We start from the raw sequence: 15580 nt of genomic DNA on the forward strand, positions 1-15580 counted from the left end.
AGCCGGATCCGAGTCCGGATCTTCACCAAACTCTAATCATTTCGTTCTTGTCACATACGCTACATCTCTGCCAAATTTCGTCCGAATCCGTTCACAACTTTTTGAGATATTTTGTTCACAGACAAACGGACAGACAAATAGACAGGAGTGAAAACATAACCTCCATCCACCTTTGGTGGTGGAGGTAATAATGATGTCATAGGTTCCTCTATTATGAATTCATAATTCGACAAGTGCAAAACTTCATCCGATCAAGATTTAATTTCTTGATTGTTGTCTATGGATAAATTGGTGGAGAAAAAATAATGATGACGTCATCAGTCACGTGGTTCGGCCGCCATATTTGTTTCAACACAATAGCCATAAAAACCGCTAAAAACACGTCCTGGCAAGGGTCTACAATCTCTGATTGCTCTTTCTTGTTAGGAGTTGAAATAGCCCTGAAAATTCTCACAAATTCACTCTTGGGGAAATGTGTTTTATGGGGAAATTTCAAAATGGCCACCAATGGGGCTTCAAAATGTGTAACCTCTGTAAAGCAAACACTTTTTCAGCACTAATTTATCAATGAAATTAGAGCAAACACAAGCATACAATATATTGTGTCCTTGTACCAAGTTTGTGGCTATTATATATATGCTCGATTGAGAAAGTTGTACTTAAAAAAAAAAGAAAAAAGTTTTACTGAATTTTGCAATAAGTATGTACCGTACAAGTCTTTCATTAATTTGTTTTAATAATTTTCAATCTCCACTTGCAGGTTTCAATTAAATTCTACTTGACACTTCTCTGACCCTACGGAGATGGCTTCTTCTTCCTCGGAAATTGGAGTGACTTTGGATGAACTCACATGCCCAGTGTGCTTTGAACTCTACAAGGAGCCCACTACTTTGCCATGCGGCCACTCGTTTTGTCATTTGTGTCTGGAGACATCCTGGGAGAGCACGGAAGAAGACACAACCTGTGTTTGTCCAAGTTGCCTTGATGTTTTTCCACAAAAACCAAACCTCAAGAAGAACGTTATCATTAGCAACTTAGTAGAAAATATTAAATTGAAAAAGGGAAAGGTTGGGTTGGGGGTTAAGGTCCGAGATGCAGATCATGGTTATATGATATCATGGGGCACTGAGAGTTACTGTGAGCTTTGTAATGGAGAGGCAACCAAGAGGTGTGTGCCTTGTGACCTCCTCTGCTGTGAGAAACACCTGAAGCCTCATCAACAGCAATGGCACAAACTGGTGTCTGCTGGAGTGAAGATTGAAGAACTAAGATGCATTGAGCACGGAAAGCCAATCCGACTCTATTGTAAGGATGATGGGAGCTTGATGTGCTTGATGTGCACTGCTGGAGAACATCAGTACCACAAAGTTGTTGCTGTGGAGATTGCTCATGCTGAACTAAAGGTGAGTACATCAGTGAATAAAATGGTTATTGTATGTTATTGTATCATGTAGACATGTCGCAGAGCTTGAAGAGCTTCGCATTGCTGTTTTTGGGATTCTTGTTGGGGGTCGGTTTTTGAAATGTGCTCCCATTGGTTGGAGAGCTGCCGGACCACACCCACATCTCTCGCTTGACTCCACCCACCATAGCACCGAGACAAAATTATATGGCCACCATATTTGTTTTCTGATGGATGTAACACATCAGGCCTAAAACATTAGGCCTGTCCAGTGATAAATTATTAGGAATGTTTAATCAAGCCTGTATGCACCTCCCTAAAAAAATAGTATTATGTAATTTTTGAATGGCCACATATGTATATTCTTGGGTAAAATGCCAGGGGCATAGAAAAGGGTCCTTTTATATAAGGGTATGTGCCATGTGGCAAAGTAAAGAAAAGTAGGGACATTCCATAGCTTGTATAAAATGTCGAACAATAGAAAAGAAGGGACATTCCAAAAAATCTTGTGTGCATGCTGGACTGCCATTGTGTTCTTAAGAGGAACCAAGTAATGCTCTAGAAAAGTTCATTTAAAGGGTTGCCCTACATCTGGTAAATAAAATACATTTACTTCTTCATGCAGGTACGGTGTGTACCCCGGTGTGTACCCCGGTGTAGACCCCGGTATAGAATAGGTACACCGTATCCCTGCGTGTCGTAAGAGGCGACTAAAAGGGTTGGCGTCAGGAAGGGCATCCGGACATAAAAACATTGCCTCAAAAAGGGAACCATGACAATTACAACTACATATGGCCAGGGTACAGCCCGAAGTACCCCGTGGGGGACCCCACTCCCTCTCATCAAAACTCAAGGTGGGGAACCCGATCGAAGCAAGGGTGGAAATCACTCCATTTATGACGACGAAATGTCTGATGCCTGACGTGGAGATCAGTTTCTGAGGTTTGGGACATGGAATTTAGGGACAACTAGGGCATGCCCGTACTATATCTATATCTAAAATTATATCCCCCCCCTCTATTTACATGAAATGGTTTGGTCCAAAGCGAACGGCTTGCGAGTGGTGACAATCCCCCCCCTCTATTTACATGCAATGGTTTGGTCCAAAGCGAACGGCTTCCGGAGTTTGGTAAAGAAATCGCCATCGCGTGCACAAACGCGCAGGAAAGCGAATGAATCGCAAATTCGTTTTTATTAGTTGTAAAACATAGTTTAACGCCAACATAGTTTGCAAACGTGAAATAAATGAATACGCTCTCAAATGTGCCATCCGAGGCAGAGTGTGCCCGCCACGTTCGGCACACGCGATCGTTCGCTGCTCTCTGATTGGTTGAATCGTTTTTTGGACATAGCTCGGTAAGTAATTGTCCGATTAATATGAAACCTTGAAAAGGCACATCCTCGGGTCCCCAGCAATATACCTGGCAAGTTAAAAGTATATCGGACCCGTGGTTGTCGAGAAACAGCGGTCACAGACAAACGTACAGACAGACAGACAGAGATTACTGGAATTATAGATAGATGACAGGGAGATCAGGAGAAGTGGTGGAAGTATTGGTCAGAAGAAGAGTGGACATATGTTGTGTGCAAGCGACGAGATGGAAGGGAAGTGGTGTGAGAGTGGTGAAGGGTAGGCAGGGACAGAAATACAAGTTTGTGTGGCAAGGGTGCCCGGAGGGCGTGAATGGAGTTGGTGTCCTGTTTTCTGAGGAGTTTGTAGACAGTGTGGTGAGTGTGCCTAGAGTTAGTGAATGGTTGATGATGGTGAAAATGATGATTGGAAAGCTCTTGGTGAACGTCATCACGGGATATGCTCCGCAGGTCGGTCGGAGCGATGAAGAGAAGGACAAGTTCTGGTGTGCAATAGAGAAGCTGATGGAAAACGTGAAAGACGAGGAAGTTGTTGTGGTAGGAGGAGACCTAAATGGGCATGTGGGAAGGAGTATGGACGGTTTTGAGGGAGTACATGGGGGTTACGGATATGGTGTGACGAATGGAGAAGGTGAAAGGATTTTGGAGTTTGCTGATGGAGCTGATTTGTTGATTTGTAATACTCAGTTCCAGAAAGAGGATAATAAGCTTGTTATATACATGTCAGGTGGGTCGACGACAACTGTTGACTACCTGAAGGTGCGTAGGCGAGATAGGGGGCACCTACAGGACACAAAGGTGATCCCGGGGGAGGAGGCTGTTTCACAGCACCACTTGGTTGTCTGCAACATAAGGGTGAAAGGTGTGAGGAGAGCTCGGCGGGTGAAGTACCAACTGAGAATGAAGGTGTGGAGGTTGAAAGAGGTGACAGTGAGGGAGGCATTAAAAGAGAGGCTGAATATGGTAGAGGATGGTGTGGTTGAACTTGAAAGTGGTTGGATGTCAATGAAATTTGTCTGTTGGGGCCGTTGGTGAGGTATGTGGATGGACAAAAGGACCACTGAGGCACTCGGAAACATGGTGGTGGGATGATGAAGTTGGAAAGAGGATTGACGAGAAGAGGAAGAAGTTCAAGGAGTGGCAGAAGGCGAAGGGTACGGGACAGAAAAGGCAGAGCATGAAAGTTATTAAGGCTGCAAAGAAAGAGGCAGCAAAGGCACAGGAGGCTTGTAGTAAAATGTTCGGAGAACGCTTGGATTTGGAAGAGGGTCAGAGAGCGGTATTCAGGATTGTAAAGCAGATAGCGAAAGAGAGGTGTGATGTGATGGCTGATGGGGGTGAGTTGCTTGAAGGATGAAGTGGGACAAATCGTTGTGGACCCAGATGGAATTAAAGGAAGATGGAAGAGATATATGGAAATGCTGTTAAATGCAGAGAATGAATGGGATGGCAACATAGAGAGTAACCCAGTTTTAGGACCGGCAGAGAAGATAACTAAGAAGGAAGTTGAGGAAGCGATAAAAGCAATGAAGAGTAGAAAAGCGGGAGGGTCGACGGGAGTTGTGGGAGATATGTTGAAGGCAGCGGGAAATTGGGCTGTGAAGAGAATGACAGAGATCTGTAATCTGGTGGTGAAAGAAGGCCGCATTCCAGTTGATTGGAAACCGAGTACCCTCATCCCTCTACACAAGGGGAAAGGTGACCTTCTGGACTGTGGCTCGTATGGAGCGATAAAGGTGTTGGAGCATGGAATGAAGGTATTGATTGGACAGGGTGTATGAGAGGAGGATAATGAAGAAAGTGAAGATCGACGAAATGCAGTTTGGATTTATGCCAGGATGAGGAATGACAGATGCGCTTTTTATTGTCAGGCAGTTGCAGGAGAAGTACATGGAGAAGAGGAAGAAGTTGTTTCTTGGGTTTGTTGATCTGGAGAAAGCATTCGATAGGGTTCCACGCAAAGTAGTGAAATGGGCATTGAGGAAGTTGGGAGTGGAGGAATTGTTGATCAGAGTAGTGATGGCAATGTATGAGAGAGTGCGCACAGCTGTAAGGACGAAGGACGGGAACAGTGGTGAGTTTGAGGTGAAGGTGGGAGTGCATCAGGGGTCGGTACTAAGTCCACTACTATTTGTAGCTGTGATGGAGGTGCTGGCTCGGAATGTAAAGGAGGGTTTACCGTGGGAGTTGTTGCATGCAGATGATCTGGTGTTGATTGCTGAAAGTATGGATGGACTGAAGGAGAAGATGAACAGATGTATGGAGACAAACGGTCTGAAGGTGAATATCGGAAAGACGAAGGTGATGGCAAGTGGTAAAGCATGTGGTGAGGTGGAAAGAACTGGGAGGTGGCCGTGTGCCGTGTGCAGGAAGGGTATCGGAGTGAACTCCATTCAATGTACTATGTGCGCTGTGTGTGTTCATCAAAAAAGTAGTGGTCTGAGAGGGTCATTAACCAGTGTAGCAGCTACATTCAAATGTAAGGTGTGCACAGAGGGAGCTGCAGATGGAGGAAATGCTGAGTTGGATCTTGGAGACGGCGTGAAGCTGGAAGGTGTGAAAACGTTTTGCTACCTCGGAGACATACTGAATGGAGAAGGTGGATCAGACTCGGCAACGGTTGCTGGAGTGAGATGTGCATGGAAGAAGTTTCGGGAACTGAGTGGCGTGCTGATGAGGAGGGGAGTGTCGTTGAAGCTGAAGGGAAATGTGTATGCTGCATGTGTGAGAAGTGTTATGATTTATGGGAGCGAGACATGGGTAATGAACGTAGAGCAGCAATGAAGGCTGGAAATGCGAATGGTTCGGTGGATGTGTGGAGTATCGTTGAGAGAGAGGAAGACAAATGATGAATTGCGAAAGATGATGGGAATAGAGCCTGTGATGGATGCTGTGAAGAGAAACAGGTTGAGATGGTTTGGCCATGTGTTGAGGAAGGATGAAAGTGACTGGTTGAGAAGAGTGATGGAAATGAATGTAGAAGGAAGTCGAGGACGGGGAAGACCGAGAAAGACTTGGCTAAAGATGGTGGAAGAAGAAATGCGGGCAAGGGGGTTAACAAGGGGAGATGCAGAAAATAGGGCAAAATGGAGAAGATTGTCATGGGGACTGCAAGGCTAACCCCCGCTCTAGCAGGGAAAATGGCTTTAAAATGACTTGTTGTTGTTGTTGTATGCAGGTGTATGAATCAAATTGGTGCCCCTTTATGTGAACTTTTCTCAAGCATTACTTGGTCTCCCTACTTACAAACCCATTGTTTAATCTCCCTCCCTACAAACTCATTGATGAATCTTCCTACCTACAAACTCATTGATGAATCTTCCTACCTACAAACTCATTGATGAATCTCCCTCCCTACAAACTCATTGATGAATCTTCCTACCTACAAACTCATGGATGAATCTTCCTACCTACAAACTCATGGATGAATCTTCCTACCTACAAACTCATTGATGAATCTCCCTACCTACAAACTCATTGATGAATCTCCCTAAAATTCTGTGATTATGGATCTTTATTGAATCGTCATTAGTGTTCAAGTTAGAAGATCAAGTCGCTCAGGGCCGTAAACATTCTTCCTTATATCAAAACAAACTTCTTTTGGTGGGCTCTGAACCATTATCATTTCAAAAAATCAACAATTTCACCTTTATATCAATTGGTCACCTGAAGAAGCTTATTCATTCCCCGTCATGACTTGTACAGGTGAATGATCAACAAAAGCACATGATAAATAACTGTGATGACAAACTCATTTCCAGAAATCTCACCCTTGTGAGGAATATTCCACGACCATGACATTACAAGCAGATTAGAAATGGATGATTGTCAAATGAAAAAAAAATAATTCAGGCCTAAACGCAAGCCTTCGCCATATGAAACAAGAATGACCGCACTGTGGGTCTTCATGGTTTGGTTCAATATAAATTACAATTCTGACGGATAGCTGGGTCTGGTTTCAGGAAACTAGCACACCCACTCCGTACATGACCAGCAGGAAGGGTCATGTTATTATCCTCTCTGGGGTAGATAGATCACAGTAGATCTCGGCTTAGGCCTCAAGAACATTGGAGGTCACCACGTTTATTGTGGAATGGAAACTCATCAATGAGTTTGTATGCAGGGTGATTCATCAATGAGTTTGTATGCAGGGTGATTCATAAATGAGTTTGTAGGCCAGGTGATCCATCAATGAGTTTGTATGCAGGGTGATCCATCAATGAGTTTGTATGCCAGGGTGATTCATTAATGAGTTTGTATGCAGGGTGATTCATCAATGAGTTTGTTTGTGGGATGATTCATCAATGAGATTGTATGTGGGAAGATTCATCAATGAGTTTGTAGGCCGGGTGATCCATCAATGAGTTTGTAGGTCGGGTGATCCATCAATGAGTTTGTAGGTCGGGTGATCCATCAATGAGTTTGTAGGTCGGGTGATTCATCAATGAGTTTGTAGGTCGGGTGATCCATCAATGAGTTTGTATGCAGGGTGATCCATCAATGAGTTTGTATGCAGGGTGATCCATCAATGAGTTTGTATGCAGGGTGATCCATCAATGAGTTTGTATGCAGGGTGATCCATCAATGAGTTTGTATGCAGGGTGATTCATCAATGAGTTTGTTTGTGGGATGATTCATCAATGAGATTGTATGTGGGAAGATTCACCAATGAGTTTGTAGGCCAGGTGATCCATCAATGAGTTTGTATGCAGGGTGATTCATCAATGAGTTTGTTTGTGGGATGATTCATCAATGAGATTGTATGTGGGAAGATTCACCAATGAGTTTGTAGGCCAGGTGATCCATCAATGAGTTTGTATGCAGGGTGATTCATCAATGAGTTTGTTTGTGGGATGATTCACCAATGAGTTTGTATGCAGGGTGATTCATCAATGAGTTTGTAGGTCGGGTGATCCATCAATGAGTTTGTAGGTCGGGTGATCCATCAATGAGTTTGTTGGTCGGGTGATCCATCAATGAGGTTGTAGGCCGGGTGATCCATCAATGAGTTTGGAGGTCGGGTGATCCATCAATGAGTTTGTAAGCAGGGGATCCATCAATGAGTTTGTAGACTGGGTGATCCATCAATGAGTTTGTATGTCGGGTGATCCATCAATGAGTTTGTAGGCCGGGTGATCCATCAATGAGTTTGTAGACCGGGTGATCCATCAATGAGTTTGTAGACCGGGTGATCCATCAATGAGTTTGTTTGTGGGATGATTCATCAATGATATTGTATGTGGGAAGATTCATCAATGAGTTTGTAGGCCGGGTGATCCATCAATGAGTTTGTATGCAAGGTGATTCATCAATGAGTTTGTAGGTCGGGTGATCCATCAATGAGTTTGTCGGCCGGGTGTTCCATCAATGAGTTTGTAGGCTGGTGATCCATCAATGAGTTTGTCGGTCGGGTGATCCATCAATGAGTTTGTAGGTCGGGTGATCCATCAATGAGATTGTAGGCAGGGTGATCCATCAACGAGTTTGTAGGTCGGTTGATCCATCAATGAGTTTGTAGGCCGGGTGATCCATCAATGAGTTTGTAGGTCGGGTGATCCATCAATGAGTTTGTCGGCCGGGTGATCCATCAATGAGTTTGTAGGTCGGGTGATCCATCAATGAGTTTGTCGGCCGGGTGATCCATCAATGAGTTTGTAGGTCAGGTGATCCATCAATGAGTTTGTAGGCTGGGTGATCCATCGATGAGTTTGTAGGTCGGGTGATCCATCAATGAGTTTGTAGGCTGGGTGATCCATCAATGAGTTTGTTGGTCAGGTGATCCATCAATGAGTTTGTAAGCAGGGGATCTATCAATGAGGTTGTAGGCCGGGTGATCCATCAATGAGTTTGTAGGTCGGGTGATCCATCAATGAGTTTGTCGGCCGGGTGATCCATCAATGAGTTTGTAGGTCGGGTGATCCATCAATGAGTTTGTAGGCCGGGTGATCCATCAATGAGTTTGTAAGCAGGGAGATCCATCAATGAGTTTGTAAGCAGGGGATCTATCAATGAGTTTGTCGGCCGGGTGATCCATCAACGAGTTTGTCGGCCGGGTGATCCATCAATGAGTTTGTAAGCAGGGAGATCCATCAATGAGTTTGTAGGCCGGGTGATCCATCAATGAGTTTGTTGTCCTTCAAATGAATGTTAATATGGGTTCCATCTGCTATCTTCAGTTGGTGAATGTTTAAGATTTCACAGTGATCTGACTTTTACTCTGTTTAATTTCATCTTGTATTGTGTTCTCTTACACAATATTCTTATTATTGTCTTTTCTGGTGTTTGGTGTTCTGGTGTTTGGTGTCATTCTGGTGTTTTTTTTTATTTTTATTTTTTATTTTTTTTTATTGTGTTCTCTTACAAACATGATAAAATGATTGCCTTTTGTTGTGATTTTGAATGTATTTATTTCCTTGTTAGTTCATTTTGAGAGCTGGTAGCATTACCTAGACTTCAACAGGTACGTACACGTGCCTCTGTTCTGTTGAGACTGGGTTTGAATAATGGCTTTAGCTCTCAACTGTCATTCTGGTGTTTTGTTGACCACCTGATTCATCATTATGTGCACCGTCCCTCGCATGGACATTAAACTGGGTGTCCTGTCTGCCAGCGTTGGTTGGTGGACGTTAAAGATCCCATGGTGTACTTCCCGAAAAGTAGGTGACTGATCGCCAGCACCCTGAATGGATTACAATTTAATGCTTTGATTTAGAGGGCACCGCATTACTGACACACCTGCACCCCCAGCAAATGATACACCTACAGTCGTGCTGCATTTGAAAGAATAATAAGAATAATTCATTTTGAATAACTTCCTTATAAACTATATACCTTTCATGGTCCTTCCTCTATCTAACAAGACCCTGAGTATCACATCTTGGCCAAGCCACAAAGGTATTCAAACCCAGGTAACAAGTGATCCATCTATCATCCAGTGATTTGTATTTTTTGCTCAAGTAGAACATATAGTTCCGGGGAGCTTATGGGATGGCGCGTCATCAATCCGTCAGATCGTCAGTCACTAAACACTTGCAACTTCTTCTCCAAAACTACTGATTGGAATGGTGACCAAACTTGGCTAAAATGATTTTAGCTATGTTGTAACTCGAGTTTGTTCATTGCATTTAAAACACTAGGACGTGCCCGTACGTGGGTGCCCGTACGTGCGTGCAAAAAAACATGCGTGCAAACAACAACAACAAAAAAAAACTTTGAAACCACGTGGCAGTAACGACCACAGAACCCCCCCCTCTATTTACATGAAATGGTTTGGTCCATTCGCAACGACCACAGAACCCCCCCCCTCTATTTACATGAAATGGTTTGGTCCATTCGCAAAGCCAAAGCGAACGGCGAACGGCTAAATCGCCATAGCTCGGTAACTACTTCTCCGATTAATTTCAAACCTTGAAAAGGCACATCCTCGGGTCCCCAGCAATATACCTGGCAAGTTTCAAGTATATCGGACCGGTAGTTGTCGAGAAACAGCGGTCACAGACACACAGACATACACACAGACATACAGAGATTACTGGAATTATTTAAAACATTAGGGTCTAACGGGGTCTACCGGGGGTCAATTTGAGTCCAGGTTTGACCTCGCTAAATTGGTATACACACAATTTTGATGAAATGTGATCACAAGCTTCATCACCCTTGATGTACCAAAGTTTGTTCACGGCATTAGAAAAATCGGGGTTGTGGGGCTTTACAGGGGTGGGTTTCGCCCCAAAATAGGTATTTTTTTGTTTAAAGACTTAGATTTCGTTCGTATTACTCTACATGTTTCCCTATCTCCAAGCAACCATTGTTATTGGTTTTAAATACCTTGCTACTATTTAAAATACCTTTTAGTCTGTGGTTATACTGACTTTATTCTACCTGGTAAGCGCCCAGGGGTATTTGTATCAAATATAACTAGAACGACACTCTTCGACATCATGACGTCGACCGATATGCCTCCGCCCACATTATTACATCATTATAATACTTGTACCAAGTTTGCTTTAAATCCATTCAGCTGTTCTCAAGTTATCACATTTTTACCTGACATGACCTCTGACCTTTGACCTGTTTACCCCAAAATTTAATCGATTCATGTTTACAGCATTATACATATCTGTACCAAGTTTGAATTGGATCACTTCTGCCATTCTCATGTTATAGACCTTTTACACACTTTGACCTTTGACATCTTGACTCCAAATTCTAATCAGTTAATCGTTACATCATTATATACAACTGTACCAAGTTTTAATTACATCACTTTAGCTGTTCTTAAGTTATTGACATATTAGACTTTGACCTTTGACCTGTTGACCCCAAAATCTAATCAGTTCATCTTTACATCATTCTATATATGTGTACCAAATTTGGTCGGATTGCCATCACTGTTTCACAGGTAATCGCGGTAACAGGATGTTTACCTAACATGACCTCTGACCTTTGGCCTTTGACCTCGTGACCCCAAAATCGAATCAGTTCGTCTTTACCATATTATACATATCTGCACCAAGTTTGACTAAGAACCCTTCAGCCATTCTCAAGTTATCGCAATAACGAAAACCTATCACGGACAGACGGACGGACAGCTGGATGTACAACCTGAAAACATAATGGCTCCGGCGACTTCATCAACGGATGCATAAAAATCCCATTAAAAGCACATCCTGAAAACAGTTCAAACCTAAATTGCAAAATATACATTTCTTGACCTTCATACCAACATGTCACGATGACGTCATGTAATCTTAGTTCAGCTAGCTCACATAATTATATAATTATTTAAACGTAGAGTGATGTAATCATGGCATCCTCTCCAAATATGTACTTTCAATACTGCTGAGAAACAGTTTTGGTGGTTAATGTCGACATGGGACGACTTCTCGTACAGCTGTAGATTTAAAAAGAAGAGACGATTGTAAAAATTTTAATTTAATTCCCATTAACCTTACTGTGCTTTTTCTCACAAATGTATATATTTATGTAATTTTGTACAGGATGTTCCTTTTTAATCCACCACAGGTTCACGATTCTTCACTTCAGTTGTTTCTTTATTTTGTGCAGGATGTTTTGACTGCAAAGTATCCGCATGTATCACAGTCAATGGAGAGCGTGGCATCCCAACTACAGCAGGTTCAGGAAGAGGAAGAGCAAGCAGAGGTGGGAATCACCAAGGAATGGGTGTTCTTGGAAACTTGGAAAAGGTCACGTGCCCCATCGTGTGTGTGTGTGTGTGTGTGTGTGTGTGTGTGTGTGTGTGTGTGTCATACTTTTTGGCGTCTATTAATTATGTACTATTCAAATGTACCTTTTAACCCTTTAGACTGCTGAGACCCCTAAGACCTTGGAAGACCCTTTAATACTTGAGACCCAAAATTCCCCGAGGACCCAAATGACCAAAAAAAACCCCAAAGGCCCCTAAACACCCAGAGGACCCAAAAGACCCAGAGGACCCAAAATACACGAAGGGCCCTAAACGCTCAGAGAACCCAAAATATTCCAAGGAACCAAAAGACACAGATGACCCAAAAGTCCCAAGGGACCCAAAAGACCCAGATTACCCAACAGTTTCCGACCCAGAGGACCCAAAAGACTCCCCTGAGTCCGGCAGGCAGATAAGCTACAAGGCCGTGAAGACCAATGAAAATTTGGTACAGCGGACCAACGGGCCCACTAGTTTAAAAAAGGTATGCACTCGTGGGAGGCGCTCACTCACGCCATTATTTCTCTTCCAATAAGTCATGGTTGTTTTGTGAAGGGATGTACGACAACAAAATGTTTAGAAATGAACTAACTGACTGGAAGCAAAACAAAGCAAGCAACAATTGGTTCATTAATTATATAAATAAACAAACAAGAAGACGTCATGCAGAGCACGATACTTGCAAAATCTCCCCCCCCCCCCACCCCCACACACACACACACACAAAAGGTTGCCATTCATCCATCAAATTGTCCATTTCATCAAGATTCAAATTGATGATCTTGATCAAATCTAGGGTTAATAGGATGCAAAGTGACAATTTTTCAGATGAAAATTTATGATTTTAGAAGTTTTACCTTGAGTTGACCTTAGACCTTTTGACCTCAAAAATCGTTTGTTTCCCAATTCAGTGAGGCACTATGTAAAGGCTGTTAAATGTTCAAGCCAATCGGATGAAAATTGATGATTTTTCAGATGAAAATTGATGATTTTGGAAGTTTGACCTTGCGTTGACCTTTGACCTTTTGACCGCAAAATTAGTTGGTTTTCCCATTTAATGACAATGTGCAAATGCTGTTAAATTTTCAAGTCAATCGGATGAAAATTGACGGCTTTTCAGATGAAAATGGATGATTTTGGAAGTTTGATTTTGAGTTGACCTTTGACCTTTTGACCTCAAAAATAGTTGGTTTCCCAATTTAGTGACTCGATATACAAATGCTGTTCAATTCACAAGTCAATCGGATGAAAATGGCGATTTTTAGAAATGTAACCTCCAGATGACCTTTGACTTTGGACCTCAAAATCGATAGGCTTCCCAATTGTGATAGTCCATGAGCTAGAGGGGCCCACCTAGCACCCCCCCCCCCCCCACCAATCAACGAAACTATATTTTATTGAAACTTTGAAATGTACTGTTTGAGAAATTATATGTTAACATGCGATAAATTCGGACTCGGTATGGATTTTGAGAGACTGAAAGTTGCTATTTCCTCTGTTGGCGTAAAATTCCTCTGTTGGCTCTATTTCAGATTACATGCCACTGGGCATGGCTCCAAAGTCTTCATCAAATACCAGACAAGTGATAGATAAAGTTTTACCACTTTATCTGTAACAGCTTGTGAGAACAAGTCAACTGACAGGGAATAAACATTTTTTTGATTATGGATTACGTATTTTCTAGTGTATGTGTTACTCAAGCACTTACAATGTATCTCAATTAATCATAAATGAGTCATTTTAACTTTTGCCTAAAGAAGGTCATTACCATTGGAGCAAATTTACACCCTTCATTCGCACATTTTCTGTACAGAGGTCATGCCAGTACTTCTTTATATATCAAAATTGGGCCACCTTCATAGGTGCTCACAAGACGGCGGGAGTAATGCATTCACTCGTGTCCGTGTGTGTGTGTGTTCGTGTGTTTGTGAACAAGATATCTGGAAAAGTTCTGAACGGATTTGGATGAAAGTTGGTGGGATGATTGCCCTTGGGATAAGGAAGAATTGATTCGTTTTTGGTGAAGCTCAGGATATTATTCCTGATCCAGGAATTTTTTGAACGAGGTTTTTTACCATTGGAAGATAGGGCTCATTTTTTAAAAACATTATCTTCTATATATTCTATATTTAACATTGTGATATGAAAATAGTTTTCATATTTGTTGTAAATGTAGTTTAAACTCGTGGTTATGCGTTAGAGCGGTGTATTTTTTTTAGCAGCGTCGTCTTCAATGTTCATTTTTTTTTCTAATAAAGACATATTCTGTCATTTTAAAATCACCAAAGTGTGTATTAGGCTTCCCCGTTTCATAAAATGTATCGTTTGATACGTATAATGCTTTAAAACAGTTTTTTTTTTTTTTAACCTTAGAAGAGATATCAACATTTAGCTTCAGCGAATGTCATTGGCGGTGTCAGTATTTGATGAACTTATAAAGACTTAGTTCCAGATTTGTCAATGGCTGAGGTATATTAACAAACGAATAAAACAGATTTGGCAAAATTCCAACTTTTTTTTATAAGATCGCATATTCACTCAGGGTTGTGAGAGGCTGAAGAAGAAGAAACCTCACATGGGCATCCCAGACCAAAAAAGAATTCTGGCTCTGCGATTTTCAGGTTTATTTATCTATATATCTACATATCTGGGTAGTGTCTGTTGTCACAGATTTATTTTATATCTGTTAGCTTGGTGTTGGCTTAGCGGTTAGGGTGCCGGCTTGGGATCCTAGGATCCTGGGTTCGAATCCCGGTCGATCGCTGAATTAACGCCAGGGGGGTTGACTCAGCCTGTCATCCTTCCGAGGTCGACAAATTGAGTACCAGCTTGCTGGGATGAATGATCCCGGTGTGTACCCCGGTTTAGAATAGGTACACTGTATCCCTGCGCATCGTAAGAGGTGACTAAGGGTTGGCGTCAGGAAGGGCATCCGGCCATAAAAACATTGCCTCAAACAGGTTGTCATGGGGCCCGCAAGGCTAACCCCCGCTCTCGCGGGGAAAATGGCCTTAAAACGATCATTCATTCATTCATTCATTCATTTTAGAGATTTGAAAAAAGTGGTTGATTACGCCCTGATGGACGATTGGTTGTGGAACGATGGTATGATCAAGTCGCGCTTGGTGATTGGAGTCAGAGGGAACTTTCTGGGACGGGGAAAGAAAAGGCGAAGCGACTGCCCCTTTCGCCTATGTTGACCTTTTGACCTTTTGACCTCAAAAATATATAGGATTTTGTTGGACCATGAACTTTACCATTTGGTGAAGTTTCGTGAAGATCGGTTTCAAATTGTGACCTGTAGGCAAGTACAAGTGAGCGGACAGACAAACAAACACACAAACACACAAACACACACACACAAACACACACACAAACACACACACAAACCGGATTGATCAACATACTTGCAAATTTTTTTATTTTTTTTTGCCAAGTAACAAACAGACAGCAGACAGACAGAATAACAAAAATGCAACCGACCAATATACTTGAAAAATCTTCGATTTTGCAAGTAACAATACGTACATATGTATGCATGTTTGTGTATGTGTATGCCAGAGCTAAGGACTTGGCCAATGTGGTCCTGTCACAAATCTTGT

General features: G+C 42.3%; 1 protein-coding gene across 1 annotated transcript in view; it reads left to right on the forward strand.

Annotated features, from left to right (window-relative positions):
• LOC137417321 (E3 ubiquitin/ISG15 ligase TRIM25-like) overlaps window positions 1-15580 on the forward strand; it is a 60833-nt gene that overhangs the window by 3832 nt on the left and 41421 nt on the right. Inside the window, exons 2-3 of the mRNA XM_068103171.2 lie at window positions 761-1403; window positions 11840-11935. Of these exons, the coding sequence (XP_067959272.2) occupies window positions 804-1403; window positions 11840-11935 (696 nt within the window). The 5' untranslated portion in view covers window positions 761-803. The remainder of the gene's footprint in view (window positions 1-760; window positions 1404-11839; window positions 11936-15580) is intronic.

Source organism: Myxine glutinosa, chromosome 1 (genome assembly GCF_964187855.1).
Source record: "Myxine glutinosa chromosome 1, kmMyxGlut1.1, whole genome shotgun sequence".
Classification (NCBI taxonomy): Eukaryota; Metazoa; Chordata; class Myxini; order Myxiniformes; family Myxinidae; genus Myxine; species Myxine glutinosa.